General features: G+C 51.6%; 1 protein-coding gene and 1 pseudogene across 2 annotated transcripts; one reads left to right on the top strand and one right to left on the bottom strand.

Moving 5' to 3' along the window:
• Positions 1 to 1,260: 1,260 nt before the first annotated feature.
• Positions 1,261 to 14,668, top strand: SLC35E2B (solute carrier family 35 member E2B; the record flags this gene model as incomplete). The annotated part of the gene is made up of 8 exons (XM_080692715.1): positions 1,261 to 1,582; positions 1,654 to 1,789; positions 3,057 to 3,184; positions 4,964 to 5,084; positions 9,285 to 9,338; positions 9,555 to 9,627; positions 11,068 to 11,213; positions 14,431 to 14,668. 8 exons carry the CDS (start codon positions 1,261 to 1,263, stop codon positions 14,666 to 14,668), a joined length of 1,218 nt encoding a protein of 405 aa, XP_080548841.1.
• Positions 6,961 to 7,241, bottom strand: LOC308260974 (large ribosomal subunit protein eL43-like; annotated as a pseudogene). The gene has a single exon. The product of its transcript is annotated as a large ribosomal subunit protein eL43-like (transcript).
• Positions 14,669 to 15,198: the final 530 nt, after the last annotated feature.

Below are 15,198 nucleotides of genomic sequence, written 5' to 3'. Positions count from 1 at the left end.
CCTGCGGCCTCCAGAGTGGGGCGAGCGGGCGTTTGGCTCAAGGCTCCCCAGATGAAGCACTGGTGCCCTAAGGTCTGTCTCCTCTCTCTCCAGTAGAGTCAACCCCACACCCATTTAAGAAGCGCAGTCCAGGGCGCCAGTTTCCCGATCTCCTGGGGAAATAGCCCCAAGAGCAAGAATCAGCTGACACCCAAGGAACTCCTCCTGCTCGGACCTTGATGGTCCTTGGACAATGAACTACCACGTACCATAAAATAAGAGATGTGGAGCTGGGTGTGGTGATGCACACTTGTAATTCCTTATTTGAGAGGCTGAGACAGGAGGATCACAGGTTCGAGACTAGCCCCAGCAATTTAGACCTTGTTTCAACATTAAAAAAAAAAAAAAAATTGAGCCAGGCATGGTGGCGCACGCATGTAATCCCAGCATTCAGGAGGCTGAGACCGGAGGATCACGGTTCGCGAACAGCCTCAGCTACTTAGTGAGGCCCTCTGCAACTCAATGAGATCCTGTTTCAAAATAAAGAATAAAAAATAGGTCAGGGGGTATAGCTCAGAGGTCGAATGCCCCTGGGTTCCATCCCCAGACCTGCAAAAAATATATATATATTGGGCTGGGGGTGTAGCTTGGAGGTAGAATTTCCCTGGGTTCCATCCTGCACCATAAAAGTAAGTAAATAGAAGATGCGACGAAAGCATTGAGTTAAGGAAAGGCTCAGTGGCCACACCTGAAACCCGGTGCTTGGGAGGCTGAGGCGGGAGCCCCGCAGGTTCAGAGGCCAGCCTCAGCAACTTAGGCCTGTTTCGAAATGAGCAGCGCTGGGGTGTAGCTCAGAGGGCTCGGCTCCCATTTGCAAGCCGTTTTGCAGGGTTTGCAGAGGGCTGCGGGGGAGCGTGCAGGGGAGAAGTCTTGGGTGGCCGGGCTTGGGGCAGGAGAATCTGCAGTTGCCAGTGTGTCCACGTTTCCAGGGCAGTGGACTAAGCCATAAAGTCGAAAGTTCCCTGTGCATTTTTATTCATTTCACTTAGTAATACTCTGAGAACATGAAATGTTCAAAACAAGTAAAACACTTCCCTTTCTCAGCATTCTAGCCTCCGGTTCCATGCGCTGCTGGGGAGAGCCAGTTTCGGGGGACCGTGTTCATGCTGCCGGGACCACCGCTTCCTTCCCTCTGCCTGCATCCCTACTCCTGGGCCTTGGCCGGCCCCATGTTGCCGTCCGCCCTTAAGATAAGCTCATTCTTCCCAGCGCTGCCTCGGCATGTCATCCTCCGGCAAAGCCCACGCACGGGAAGAGATGGCGCCCGGCTCCTCGGAGGACCCCAGGGGAAGAGCGCTCCTCCCCGGGGGCTCTCTCTTTGGTCACCGAAGCGAGAAGATCGTCTTCACCAAGAGCGAGGGCGGCCCTGAGGAGAGCCTGCTCACTGTCACCATCACGGAGACCACCGTCATCGAGTCAGACCTGGGCGTGTGGAGCTCCCGGGCGCTCGTCTACCTCACACTGTGGTTCTTCTTCAGCTTCTGTACGCTGTTTCTCAACAAGTACATCCTGTCCCTGCTGGAGGGCGAGCCCAGCATGCTAGGTAGGCGGGCTGAGGGCCGCGTCGCCCACCGGCCGCGGGAGGCGCCCGTTCACTGGCCTCTCCGCCCCCAGGAGCGGTGCAGATGCTGTCCACCACGCTCATCGGCTGTGTGAAGATCTTCGTCCCTTGCTGTCTGCACCAGCACAAGAGCCGGCTCTCCTACCCGCCCAACTTCATTATGACCATGCTCTTCGTGGGGCTGATGCGGTAAAGAGCTCGCCTTGGGGCCTGAGCGTCGAGTATTTTTTACCCCTGCGGTACTGAGGGTTGAACCCAGGTTCATTCTGCCTCCATGCTACACCCCTGGCCCTAATATGTACATAAGTTTATATATATATAGTAGATTCATATAAATTACATATGTCTAAATATATATACGTATAATGGTGTGTGTGTGTGATGTGTGTGTCACTGGAGATTGAAACCAGGGGCATTCTACCCCTTAGCTACACCCCCCTAGCCCTATTTTATTTTATTTTATTTTTTGAAACAAGGCCTCACTAACTTCATGAGGCCATCCAGGAACCTGTGATCATCTTGTCTCAACCTCCCAAGTACTGGGATTACAAGAGTGCACCACCATGCCCAAATATTTTATTTGAAGTAGGATCTCTCCGGGTTGCTGAGAATGTCGCTAAATTGCTAAGGCTATCCTTGAACTTGTGATTTTCCTGTCTCGGCTTCCCAAGTACTGGGATCACAGGTACGCTCCACCACCCCTGGCTAAATTATTATTATTTAGGTATATGATGTATTTCTTTTTTTTTTTTTTTTATTCTGTACTGGGGATGGAACCCAGGGACATTCTACCTTCAAGCTCTACCCCCAGCCTGATTTTTTATTCTTTATTTTGAAACAGGGTCTCTGAGTTGCAGAGGGCCTCGCTAAGTAGCTGAGGCCGTCCGTGAACCATGATCCTCCTGTCTAGTTTCTAGAATGCTGGGATTAGAAGCTGCACCACCACACCCAGCTTATGTGATACATTTCTGTTGGGAGGCTGAGACGGGCAGACTGTAGGTTTGAGGCCAGCCTTGCCAAATTAGTGAAACCTTCAGCAACTTAGACCCTGTCTCAAAGTTAAAAAATAGAAAGGGCCGGGGGTGTAGCTCAGAGATAGAACATCTCTGAGTTAAAGTGCCCTTCGGTCCAACCCCCAGTATCACCAGAGTGGGAAGTCTGTCGGCAGCTGTGGTCGGTGTATATTCAGTGGCCCCTTATACCGAGGCAGGCCGCTCAGATCTGACCACCAGGTGGATGGGGTCTTATGACCCTCCATGCCACATGACTGGAGTCCAGTTCTGTAACAGCTGGAAGGGAACGGGCCTCCTCCCTGAGGCTGACCGCTGGTGGGCACAGGGCCACCCTGGCTCCTCCTGAAGCCTCAGACCCTCCCCCACTGGCCAGGAGGTGGCACAGAGGTCCTGTCTTCCCGGCACACCAGTTGGTTCTGACGATGCTGTCCGCCTGCTTTTAGGTTTGCAACTGTGGTTTTGGGGCTGGTCAGCCTGAAGAATGTGGCAGTTTCATTTGCTGAGACGGTGAAGAGCTCCGCCCCCATCTTCACGGTGATCATGTCACGGATGATCCTGGGGGAGTACACGGGTGAGGCCAGGACCCTGCCCCCCCCGGGCCTCAGTGTCCCCAGGCGCTCAGGTTCACAGCTGTCCTCGCCGGGCCCCTTCCCGTCCTCACGCATTTCGTAGTGGTCATCTCACCTGGGTGTCCATGTGGTGGCAGGCAGAGGTCGTAGGAGAGGTGCAGGTGGGAACCAGGTAGATGTCGGCCAGCGGGGCGGATCCTGGTTGGCCAGGCAAGTGGCCTCCCCAGAGCTGTGTCTGTTGGCCCCCTGCACCCCCAACCCCTTCCCCACTCTCCAGGCTTCTCCGCCCACAGGCGAGGCGCATGGGATTCACTTGAGGGTGCTGATTATTTCCAGGAGACCACGTTCACCCTCCTCAGGTTGCTCAGGAGGAATCAGGGGTGCGGTGTGGGTACGAGGGTCATCAGCTGCTCAGAGAGACCAGGGTGCCTCACAGAAACGCTTCAGCCACCGCCAGGCCCTGCCCCTGCACAGGACGGGGCTTATTTGTACACATGAGACTTTCTTTTTGTTTTCTTTGATACTGGGGACTGAATCCAGGGGCATTCTTCCTCCAAACTTCTTTATTTTTTATTTTGAAACAAGGTCTCTAAGTTGCTAAGGGCCTCACTAAATTGCTAAAGCTGGCTTTGAACCTATAGTATTCCTGTCTCTGCCTCACAAGGATTACAGGTGTGCGCCACTATACCCAGCTCATTTTTTATTTTGGAACTGGGGATTGAAGCCAGAGACATTTTACCTCTAAGCTACACCTCCAGCCTGATTTTATTTATTTATTTATTTTTTTGCAGGTCTGGGGATGGAACCAGAGGCATTCGACCTCCGAGCTACACCCCCTGCCCTATTTGTTATTCTTTATTTTGAAACAGGGTCTCACTGAGTTGCAGAGGGCCTCACTAAGTAGCTGAGGCTGTCCGCGAACCGCGATTCTCCGGTCTCAGCCTCCCAAATGCTGGGATTACAAGCGTGCACCACCACGCCCGGCTTCCCAGCCTGATTTTAATTTCTTTTTTTTTTTTTTTTTTTTTTTTTTTCTGGTGGTACTGGGAAACCTAGGGGCATTTTACCTCTGAACTACACCCCCAGCCCTATTTTTTATTCTTTATTTTGAAACAGGGTTTTATTAAGTTATAGAGGGCCTAGCTAAGTAGTTGAGGCTGGCTGTGAACCTGCGTTCCTATCTCAGCCTCCCAAGTACTGGGATTACAAGCATGCACCACCATGCCCAGCTTCCAGTTTGATTTCTTATTTGGAAACGGTCTTGCCAAGTTGATGAGAGTCTTACTACTTGCTGAGGCTGTCCTCGTACCTACGATCCTGTTTCAGCCTCTTAAATACAGGATTAAAGGCATGTGCTACCACACCCAGTTTATTATTTATTTATTTTTTAATTTTAATTTTTTTTGTGGGTCTAGGGATGGAACCTAGGGGCATTTGACCTCCAAGCTAGAGCCCCTGCCCTATTTTTATTCTTTATTTTTTTTATTTATTTATTTATTTTTTTTTGGTGGTACTGGGGTTCCCGGAAGCCTTTCTACCTCCAGGCTACACTCCCAGGCCTATTTTTACATTTTTATTTGGAAACAGGGTCTCTTAAGCCAGCACTGCTGGCTTCGAACCTGTGCGATCCTCCTGTCTCCGCCTCCTAAGCGTAGGGATTACAAGCGGGCGCCACCACGCCCGGCTGAGCATTTGTATTCTAACAGATGGAAGTCTCACCTTGGTGAGGGGAGGCCTAGCCGTGGGGGGCTGTGTAGTGAACTGTGTGTCCTGCCTTGCAGGGCTGCTGGTCAACCTGTCCCTCATCCCAGTCATGGGAGGCCTGGCCCTGTGCACGGCAACTGAGATCAGCTTCAACGTCCTGGGGTTCTCGGCTGCCTTGTCCACTAACATCATGGACTGGTGAGTCACGACACGTGCGGGGGTTGGGGGTGCCTGAGCAGGGCTGGCTCTCCTTCACCCGGGCTAGTGGAAGTGCGGATCCAGGCTAGCCAGGCCTGTCTTGCCCAGTGGTGCTTTTTACCAAACAGAAACAGTAGCTTCCCAACATCCCTTTCACCAGAACCTGGTGACACATGGCCCTGATACTTAAAACTCAGCATGGGGACATGGTGAGCTAACAGGTGCCACACGCAAGCGCAAGCTCACCACTGCTGGACGTGTCCACATGTGTATCTGAGCCCCCCGCTGGCACGCCGCGGTTGCTGGAGAGCAGGGGCTGGCCCCTCAGGACTCGAGCCCCAGGTTGCTCTGCGTGCCCTCTCTGGTCCAGTGGCCTTCTGAGTCCTGGGGCCAGGGCCGCAAAGAGGCGGATGAGTGGCCAGTCCATCCTGGTGATCCCAGAGGATCCAGCTCACGTGCTGAGGGCGGCTCCCAGCGCGGTCCGCGGACAGGAGCCGAGTCATTGGTGTCTTGGTCACGTGGTCGGGAGGCCAGATGCGGCCTGGCGGTCGCAGCGTTGGTTCCCCAGAGCAGGCTGTCGGGGTCCCTGCTGTGTCCCGAAGCCCACCGTGAGCCCGGACCTGCTCCTGCAGGCTGCTCACTGCTCATTGCTTCTGGGTTTCTCTTTTCTTTTCTTTTCTTTTTTTTTTTTTTTTTTTTTGTGGTACCGAGGACTGCACCCAGGGGCATTCTACCTCGGAGCTACAGCCCCAGGCCTATTTTATTTATTTTTTTATTTTGAAACAGGGTCTCAGTAGATTGAAGGGAGTCCCACTACTTGCTCAGGCTGTCCTCGAACCTGCGATCCTCCTGTCTCAGCCTCCCAAGTTCTGGGATGATAGGTGTGTACCACCATACCTAGCTAGGTTTGTCTTTAAGATCATCTTTATCATTTACTGTACTTTTTCCCAGCTGTTTTGCATTCATGCTTCTTAGAAACATAACAGATTGATTGTACCATGTGATCTATCTGTACCTGCTCTTATTTTATTTTATTTTATTTTTTATTTATTTATTTTTTTGCGGGTCTGAGAATGGAACCCAGAGGCATTTGGCCTCTGAGATATACCCTCTGCCCTTATTTTTTATCCTTTATTTTTAAACAGGGTCTCACTGAGTTGCAGAGGGCCTCACTAAGTAGCTGAGGCTGCCCATGAACCGTGATCCTCTAGTCTCAGCCTCCTGAATGCTGGGATTACAAGCGTGCGTCACCACGCCTGGCCCAACCCTGTTTTTTATTCTTTTTTTTTTTTTTTTGGTGGTATTGTAGGTGGAACTCAGAGGCTTTCTACCTCTGGGCTATACTCCCAGACCTATTTTATATTTTATTTGGAAACGGGGTCTCACTAAGTTGCTGAGAGCCTCACTAGGTAGCTGAGGCTGGGTTCGAACCTGTGCGATCCTCCTGTCTCAGCCTCCCAAGCGCAGGGATTACAAGTGTGCGCCCCCATGCCTGGCCTCTTTTTTTTTTTTTTAAAACAGGGTCTCATTGAGTTGCGAAGGGCCTAAGTAGCCAAGACTGTACGCGAACCACAATCCTCCTTTCTCAGCCTCCCGAATGCTGGCTTTGCAAGCGTGCGCCACCACACCCGGCTTAAATTTTTTTTTTTATTTTGTATTGATGATTGAACCCGGGGCATCCTACTTTTGAGCTACCACCCAGCCTTTTATTTATTTTTATTTATTTTTTTATTTTTTTGTGGGTCTGGGAATGGAACCCAGGGGCATTCAACCTCCAAGTTATACCCCCTGCTCTATTTTCTATTCTTTATTTTATTTTTTAAATATAAATTAACCCATTTATTGTAGGCTAAGGATGTCTCAAATGGTAGAGCTTCTACTGGTCTTTCAATTCCTTCAGCCTTCTGAGGCAGACTTGACTGTGACAGCAGAAGTTGTGTTGTAGGTCCAGGCACCACCAGCCACAGTTTTCATGCAAGAACCCCAGTGTCAGGTCCCTACCGCCCGTCTCTTCTTCATCTTGGTTTTGCCGCAGAAGGAGCAGGTGTACTTAGCGCGCTGGCTGAGTTCAATTTTCTTCACCATCTTCCGGAGGGAGGCACCATAGCGGGTCCCATATTTACCGACGATGCCGACCTTCTAGGTGCGTTTAGCCATGTTGACGCCACCTAGGCCCGGACCCAGAGAGTTATTCTTTATTTTGAAACAGGGTTTCACTAAGTAGTGGAGGGCCTCACTAAGTAGCTGAGGCTGTCCACGAACCACGATCCTCCAGTCTCAGCCTCCCAAATGCTGGGATTACAAGTGTGTGCCACCACGCTTGGCCTTTTATTTTATTTTATTGAGGTACTGGGAATAAAGGCCCAGGAAATTTTTTTTTTTTTTTTTTTTTTGGTGGTACCAGGGGTAGAACCCAGAGGCTTTCTAGCTCCGGGCTATACTACCAGACCTATTTTTTTATATTTTATTTGGAAACAGAGTCTCACTAAGTAGCTGAGGCTGGCTTCAAACCTGTACAATCCTCCTGTCTCAGCCTCCGAAGTGCTGGGATTATAAGCATGTGCCACCATGCCTGACAGCCCCGGGAATTTTTTTTCTTTTTTTTTTTTTTTTTTTTTTTTTGGTGGTACTGGGGTTCCTGGAAACACTTTTACCTCCAGGCTATACTCCCAGACCTATTTTTATATTTTTATTTGGAAACAGGGTCTCTTAAGCCAGCGAGGCTGGCTTCGAACCTGCACGATCCTCCTGTGTCCACCTCCCAAGCACCGGGATTATAAGTGCGCCACCACGCCCAGCAGCCCCAGGAAATTCTACCTCCTAACTATACCACTACTCCAATTTTATTTATTTTATTTTATTTATTATTTGTGTGTGTGTGTGTGTGGTACTGGGGTGGAACCCAGGGGCTTTTCTACCTCCACGCTATACTCCCAGACCTATTTTATACTTTATTTGGAAATGGTCTCAACAAGTTGCTGAGAGCCTCACTAAGTAGCTGAGGCTGGCTTTGAACTTGTGCAGTCCTCCTGTCTCAGACTCCCACATGCTGGGATTACAAGTGTGCGCCACCACACCCGGCTATTTTATTTTTATTTTGAGACAGAGTCTCATAGATTAATGAGAATCTCACTACTTGCTGAGGCTGTTCTCAAACCTGGGATTCTCCTGTCTCAGCCTCCCAAGTAGTAGGATTACAAGTGTGGGACATTCTACCTCTGAGCCACACCCCCAACCCTACCATATGCCCAGCTCTGTTTTTTTAATTTTTAATGTTTGTTTATTTATTTATTTATTTACGGTACTGAGGATGGAATCCAGGGGCATTCTACCTCTGAACTATACCTCCAGCTCTATTTTTTATTCTTTATTTTGAAACAATCTCTCCTGAGTTGCAAAGGACCTCACTAAGTAGCTGAGACTCTCCGTGAACTGTGATCCTCCTGTCTCAGCCTCCCAAATGCTGGGATTACAAACGTGCACCACCACACCTGGCTCTCTTATTTTTGAAGCAGTTTTAAGTTTCTGAGGCTGGCCTTGAACCTGCAATCTTTCTGTCTCAGCCTCTCATTCTGGGATTACAGGCACACGCCACCACGCCTGGCTTCACGTGAATCCTGACCTAAGTTTCTGACTAGCTTCTAGAGTGAGTTCTGGAAGGCAGCTGTCAGCTGCAGCCAGCTGTGAACTTCTACACAGGCTCTTGTTCCCTGTCACTGGTTGCTTTCCTTCCTGCAGCTCCCTGCCTGTCCCCTCGTCCTCAGCTGAGCCTGCACTGCCCCAAACACTTCTCTGCTCAGAGGGAGCGGGGTGCCGCACCCCGCTGTTTTGAGCCTGGTCTGCAAGGCCGCTTGTGAATCCAGACGTTGTCTGGTCCTGCACTGGCCACGGCGTCTCCCCTGTGTTTTGTCAGCTCTTGAGCTCTGGCCATGCTTTTCCACTGGGTCTTTCTACCAGTCATCCACATACCTAAGCCCTGAGCCTAGTAACTTGGGCAAGTCCCTAAGTGGGGAATGCCTCTTTGACCACCCGTGAGGAGACACGGTGCACTTGCGGTGAGCCGAAGCCTGGCACGCAGCCCTGCGGGGGCCCAGCTTGGGCGGGCTCAGCAGCTACGGACTGTGTGGGCGAAGGCAGACCCCTGACCACCGGTGTCCACACCAGCGAGTTTCCATGTATAACTTCTTCTCTCTGTTCTAGTTTGCAGAATGTCTTTTCAAAGAAGCTCCTCAGTGGGGACAAATACCGGCTCTCGTGAGTATCACAGGGCCAGAACATAGATTTCCTAAGCCCATGAGATGTACGCCCAGTTAAGATTCTAAGACTCGGCCCCCCCGGCAGGGCGCTCTTCCGCGGCCTCAGATCTGTCCCGAGGGCTGGCTCGGCCCATGGCGGCCTCAGCATCTGTCATCTGGAAGGCAGGAGGTGCGGGCCCGAGTGTGGGGTGTCGAGCATCTTCTGTCCCTACAGGGCCCCGGAGCTGCAGTTCTACACAAGCGCCGCTGCCATGGCGATGCTCATCCCAGCTTGGATCTTCTTTCTGGTGGGTACGGAGCACCAGCCCGCCCCGGGGCGCGCTCCTCCGTGGAGGTTCAGGGGCAGCACGGTTGAACTTTGCAAGTGGGTGGCTGCTTGGTGTCCCCTTGGCACGGGTGGGGCCACAGTCCAGTGGCTCTGAGGTGTGGCAGGTGTGCCCTAAGTTGCCTATGCTGCCGTCCCATCTCAGCCTCCCAGCGCTGGCGCTGCGGGTGTAAACCACCTTGCTGGCACTTCACTGGCTTTTTATGGGAGACCGGCATTTGCATGCTGTCGGACACCAACAGTTGCCATGCGTGGAGCCACTCGAGAGTGTCTCCCAACCCTTACCCCGCTCCAGAGCTGCCGCGCTCAGGCGAGCGTGGGGCATACACTCGCTGGCACATCTGGGTAGTGGCACTCCAGTAGTATGACAAGTGTATAGGTCTATCTGAGCAGATTTTCCTTTCTTAAATTTTTAATTTTATTTTTTTGTGTGTGGTACTGGGGATTGAACCCAGGGGCATTCTACATCTGAGCTACACCCCCAGGCCTATTTTTATTATTCTTTATTTTGAAACAGGGTCTCGCTAAATTGCAGAGGACCTCACTAAGTATCTGAGGCTGGCCATGAACCTGCAATCCTGTCTCAGCCTCCCAACTACTGGAATTACAAGTGTGGGCCACCACGCCCAGTTTGGCTTTTTTTTTTCTTTTCTTTTCCTTATGGAACCCACGGGCAGTCTACCTCTGAGCGATACCCCCAGTCCTATTTTTTTATTCCTTATTTTGAAACAGGGTCTTACTGACTTACGAAGTACTACTAAGTAGTAGCTAAGAATGTCCGTGAACCACGATCCTCCTGTCTCAGCCTCCCCAATGCTGGGATGACAAGTGTGCCCACCACGCCCGGCTTGGCTCTTTCCTTTTTAAAGCTGAATAATATTCCTTTGTATAAGGGACCACATTTGGTTTTCTGTTCATCTGTCAGTAGAAACTTGAGTTGCTTCCATCTGTGGTTACTGGAGTGATGCTGTAGGAATCCCTTGAGTCAGTGTGGGATCCCTCTGAGACGCCACTTCCAGGCTTTGGGGTATACACTTGGAGGTGGAATTACTGGGGCCACAGAGATTCTATGTTTACTTGTTTGGGGAGCCGCCACACTGGCACCCATGCGCCCCCCATTTCATGCCACTGCAGCACACGCAGACCTTTGTGGGCGTTTATTGGATTGTGTCTGCAGTGGCCTCGCTAAGGGGAGGGGCGGGGGAGGGAGGTGGTTCCTGGCTCTGCACTTCACCCAGACGTCCCTGTGCCTGGCCCAGCGAGCGTGCCACTGCCTCTGTGCCCGCTGGCCACCCTGAGGAGTGTGGTTCGTGCCACGCTGTGTGGCCATTGGCGCTCTGTTCAGTGCCACCTGTGTCCCCGTGAGGAAGCACAGCCAGAGCGGTCCTCTCTTCGGCCCTAGGACGTGCCCGTGTTCGGGAGGAACGGGAAGAGCTTCGGCTACAGCCAGGACGTGGTGCTGCTGCTCCTGACTGACGGGGCCCTGTTCCACCTGCAGAGCGTCACCGCCTACGCCCTCATGGGGAAGATCTCCCCCGTGACGTTCAGGTAGGCCGCCTGCAGGTGCCGCACGCCAGGAAGCCTGGCCGGTCACACCGGCACTGCTGAGACACAGGAACGCGGATAAAAGACGTTCCTGAAATCCCGACGAGAAGTCTCTGAGGACGAGTGGAGGTCTTGTCTCTAACGAGTGATCGCTCTGTCTCTGCCGTCCCGTGCTGGAGCAGCTGGCTACCGGGCTTCCGAGCACTGGGATATGGAGAGTGCGGCCACCAGCGGCTTCTTGGGTTTTGGGGGGATTTTGTTGTTGGTTTTTGGTGTGTGTGTGTGTGTGTGTGTGTGTGTGTGTGTGTGTGTTACTCAGAATCGAACCCAGGGATGCTCCACCCCAGCCTTTTTTGTTTCTTTTTTGTGTGTGTGGTACTAGAGATTGAACTGAGAGGCATTCTACTTCCCAGGCAACACCCCCAGAAAAAAATTTTTTAATTTCTTTTTCTTTTTTCTCTCTCTACTCCAAGCTATACTCCCAGACCTATTTTATATTTTAGTTAGAAACAGGGTCTCACTAAGTAGCTGAGGCTGGCTTCAAACCTGTGTGATCCTCCTGTCTCAGCCTCCCAGGCGCGGGGATTACAAGCATGCGCCACCACGCCCGGCTTTTCTCTCTCTTTTTTTGTGTGTGTGGTACTGGGGATTGAACCCAAGGACATTCTGCCTCCAAGCCACACCCCCAGCCCTATTTTATTCTTATTTGGAAACAGGGTCTCAGTAGGTTGATGAGTCTCACTACTTCCTGAGGTTGGCCTCAAACCTACAAGCTTCCTGTCTTAGCCTCCCGAGTATCGGGATTACAAGCATGTACCACCATACTGGCTATTTTTGTGTTTGTGTGTGGTACCAGGGATGGAACCCAGGGGCTTTCTACCTCTTGAGTTATTCCCCAGCCCTGTGTTTTACTCTTCATTCTGAAACAGGGTTTCACCAAGTTGCAGAGGGCCTCACTAAGTAGCTGAGGTTGTTCAAGAACCGCAATCCTCCCAGCTCAGTTTCCCAAGTACTGGGATTACAACCATTTGCCACCATACCCAGCTCTATTATTTATTTATTTATTTATTTATTTATTTATTTATTTATTTTTGGTGGTACTGGTGTTCTTGGAAGCCCTTCTACCTCCGGGCTGCACTCTCAGACCTATTTTTTTTTTTTTTGGTGGTGGTACTGGGGTTCCTGGAAGCCCTTCTACCTCCAGGCTACACTCCCAGACCTATTTTATATTTTTATTTGGAAACAGGGTCTCTTAAGCCAGCGTGGCTGGCTTTGAACCTGCGGGATCCTCCTGTCTCCGCCTCCCAAGCGCGGGGATTACAAGCGTGTGCCACCACGCCCAGCTTTTTTTATTCTTTATTTTGAAACGGCTTCTGAGTTGCAAAGGGCCTCACTAAGTAGAAGCTGAGGCTGTTCGCAAACTGCAATCCTCCTGCCTCTCAAATTCTGGAATTACCAGCACGCATCACCATGTGGTAATGGGAACCGAAGCCAGGGATATTCTACCTCTAAGCTATACCTCAGCCCTGTATTTTAATTTTTGATTTCGAAATGGAGTCTAAGTTGCTGAGGCTGTCCTTGAACCTGGGTCCTCCTTTGTAGCCTGGCAAGTACTGGTATTACAGTGTGCACCACCATGCCCAGAGAGGCACAATCTAGTTTGTACTTTTCATCGGCAGTTGGTTGACTCCACAGATGCAGAGTTCGTGTATAGAGGGCAGGCGACACTTAGAAAAGCATGAAATACAAAGTTTAAATTATCCATCAAAGCCAGACGTGGTGGCGCACGCTTGTAATCCCAGCATTTGGAGGCTGGAACAGAAGGATTGTGGTTTCCAGACAGCCTCAGCTACTATTTAGTGAGGCCTTTGCAACTCAGTGAGACCCTGTTTCAAAAGAAAGAATGATGCTGGGCGTGGTGGCACACACTTGTAATCCCTGCGCTTGGGAGGCGGAGACAGGAGGATCGCACTGGTTCGAAGGCAGCCATGCTGGCTTAAGAGACCCTGTTTCCAAATAAAAATATTTTAAAAAATAGGTCTGGGAGTGTAGCCTGGAGGTAGAAGGGCTTCCAGGAACCCCAGTATCACACACACAAAAAAAAAGAATGAAGGGGTTAAATTGGTGATGTGTACATATATGTACACACAAGTTTTTTACCCCAATATGATGTATGAATATAATGCACCAATAAAAAATTTAACAAAAAAGAAAGAATGAAGCCGGGCGTGGTGGCGCACGCTTGTAATCCCAGCATTCGAGAGGCTGAGACAGGAGGATTGCGGCTCACGGACAGCCTCAGCTACTTAGTGAGGCCCTCCGCAACTCAGTGAGACCCGGTTTCAAAATAATGAATAAAAATTAAGGCTGTGGGTGTAGCTTAGAGGTAGAATGCCCCTGGGTTCCGTCCCCAGTATTGCAAAAAATAATAATAAAATAAAAGACTGGAGGAATAGAGTGAGGGGGTAGGCTGCCCCTGGTTTAAATCCCCACTCACAAGCCAGGCGTGGTGGCGCACGCTTGTAATCCCAGTACTTGGGAGGCTGAGGCAGGCGGATCATAGGTTCACGGCCAGACTCAGCTACTTAATAAGGCCCTCCACAACTTAGTAGGACCCTGTTTCAGAATAAAGAATGAAAAATAGCCAGGTGTGGTGGCGCACACTTGTAATCCTAGCTCTTGAGAGGCTGATACAGGAGGATTGCATAGGTTTGAAGCCAGTCTCAGCTACTTAGTGAGGCCCTCAGCAACTTAGACCCTGTTTCCAAATAAAAAATATAAGCCAGATATGGTGGCGCACGCTTGTAATCCCCACAGTTGGGAGGCTGAGACAGGAGGATCACACAAGTTTGAAGCCAGCCTCGGCTACTTAGTGAGGCTCTCAGCAACCTAGTGAGACCCTGTTTCCAAATAAATTATAAAATAGGTCTGGGAGTATAGCCCAGAGGTAGAAAGCCCCTGGGTTCCACCCCCAGTTACCACACACATTAAAAAAAAAAAGAATAAAAAATAGGGCTGGGGGTGTAGCTCAGAAGTAGAATCCCTAGCAACCTAAAAAAAGAGCTGAGGAGCCCCCGAGCTCCCTGGGCTCCCGGCGCCTTTGAGAGCCAGGCCTGGCATGCCGGGCAGCAGGTGCGGCGCTGTCCCTGTGGCGCTTGCTGTGGCAGCACGGGCTCCGGTGTGTGAACCAGGCGTCAGCACGTTCTCTGCCTTCTTCCAGTGTCGCCAGCACCGTGAAGCACGCCCTGTCCATCTGGCTGAGCATCATCGTTTTTGGCAACAAAATCACCAGCTTGTCAGCCATCGGCACCATCCTTGTGACGGTGGGCGTTTTGCTGTACAACAAGGCTCGGCAGCACCAAAAGGAGGTCATGCAGAGCCTGGCCACAGCCCCCAGCGGGGTCCCTGCGGACAGCAGGGAGCCGCTGCTTCCTCTGGACCACAGACAGCAGCCCTGAGCCTGGCCGCCACCGCCCCACCGATGCTGGGTCCCTGGAAACCAGGGCTGGGGCTGGGCCGTTCCAGGGGCAGCCATGAAAACTGCCCCTGCTCGCTGCCAAGCACTAGAGGGAGCCGACTGGCCCACAGCACCCTGCCTGGCATCCTGGCCGGGCCCAGCCTCTCAGTGGCTCCTGAGCCCAACTATGGAGCCAGCATGGGTTCCAGTGCCAATACGAGTGGCTCCCCACTGGGTCCAACTCGATTTCCCTGTGCCAGCCACCTGAGCCGCTGGGTCCCCGTCCGTCCATGGAGACTGGCCACAGGCTGCTGGGCTGGGACAGAAGTCCCCAGTTCCCATGGCCCCAGCCACAGAGGCCACAGCAGCTGGAGAAATACAGTGCACAGACGGCCCACAGGGCCTCCTGCTGCCGAGGGAGTCCAGAGCTGCCAACTGCAGTCGGGGGCCACGAATTTCCCCAAAGCCACAGCGTTACGCCATACTGGAGGGAGAAGTTACTCATAGAGGGAGGGCTGTTAAGTCACTTCT

The sequence above is a fragment of the Muscardinus avellanarius genome, assembly GCF_963383645.1.
Source record: "Muscardinus avellanarius genome assembly, chromosome: 3".
Taxonomy (NCBI): Eukaryota; Metazoa; Chordata; class Mammalia; order Rodentia; family Gliridae; genus Muscardinus; species Muscardinus avellanarius.
This window is presented reverse-complemented; position numbering and strand designations above follow the sequence as displayed.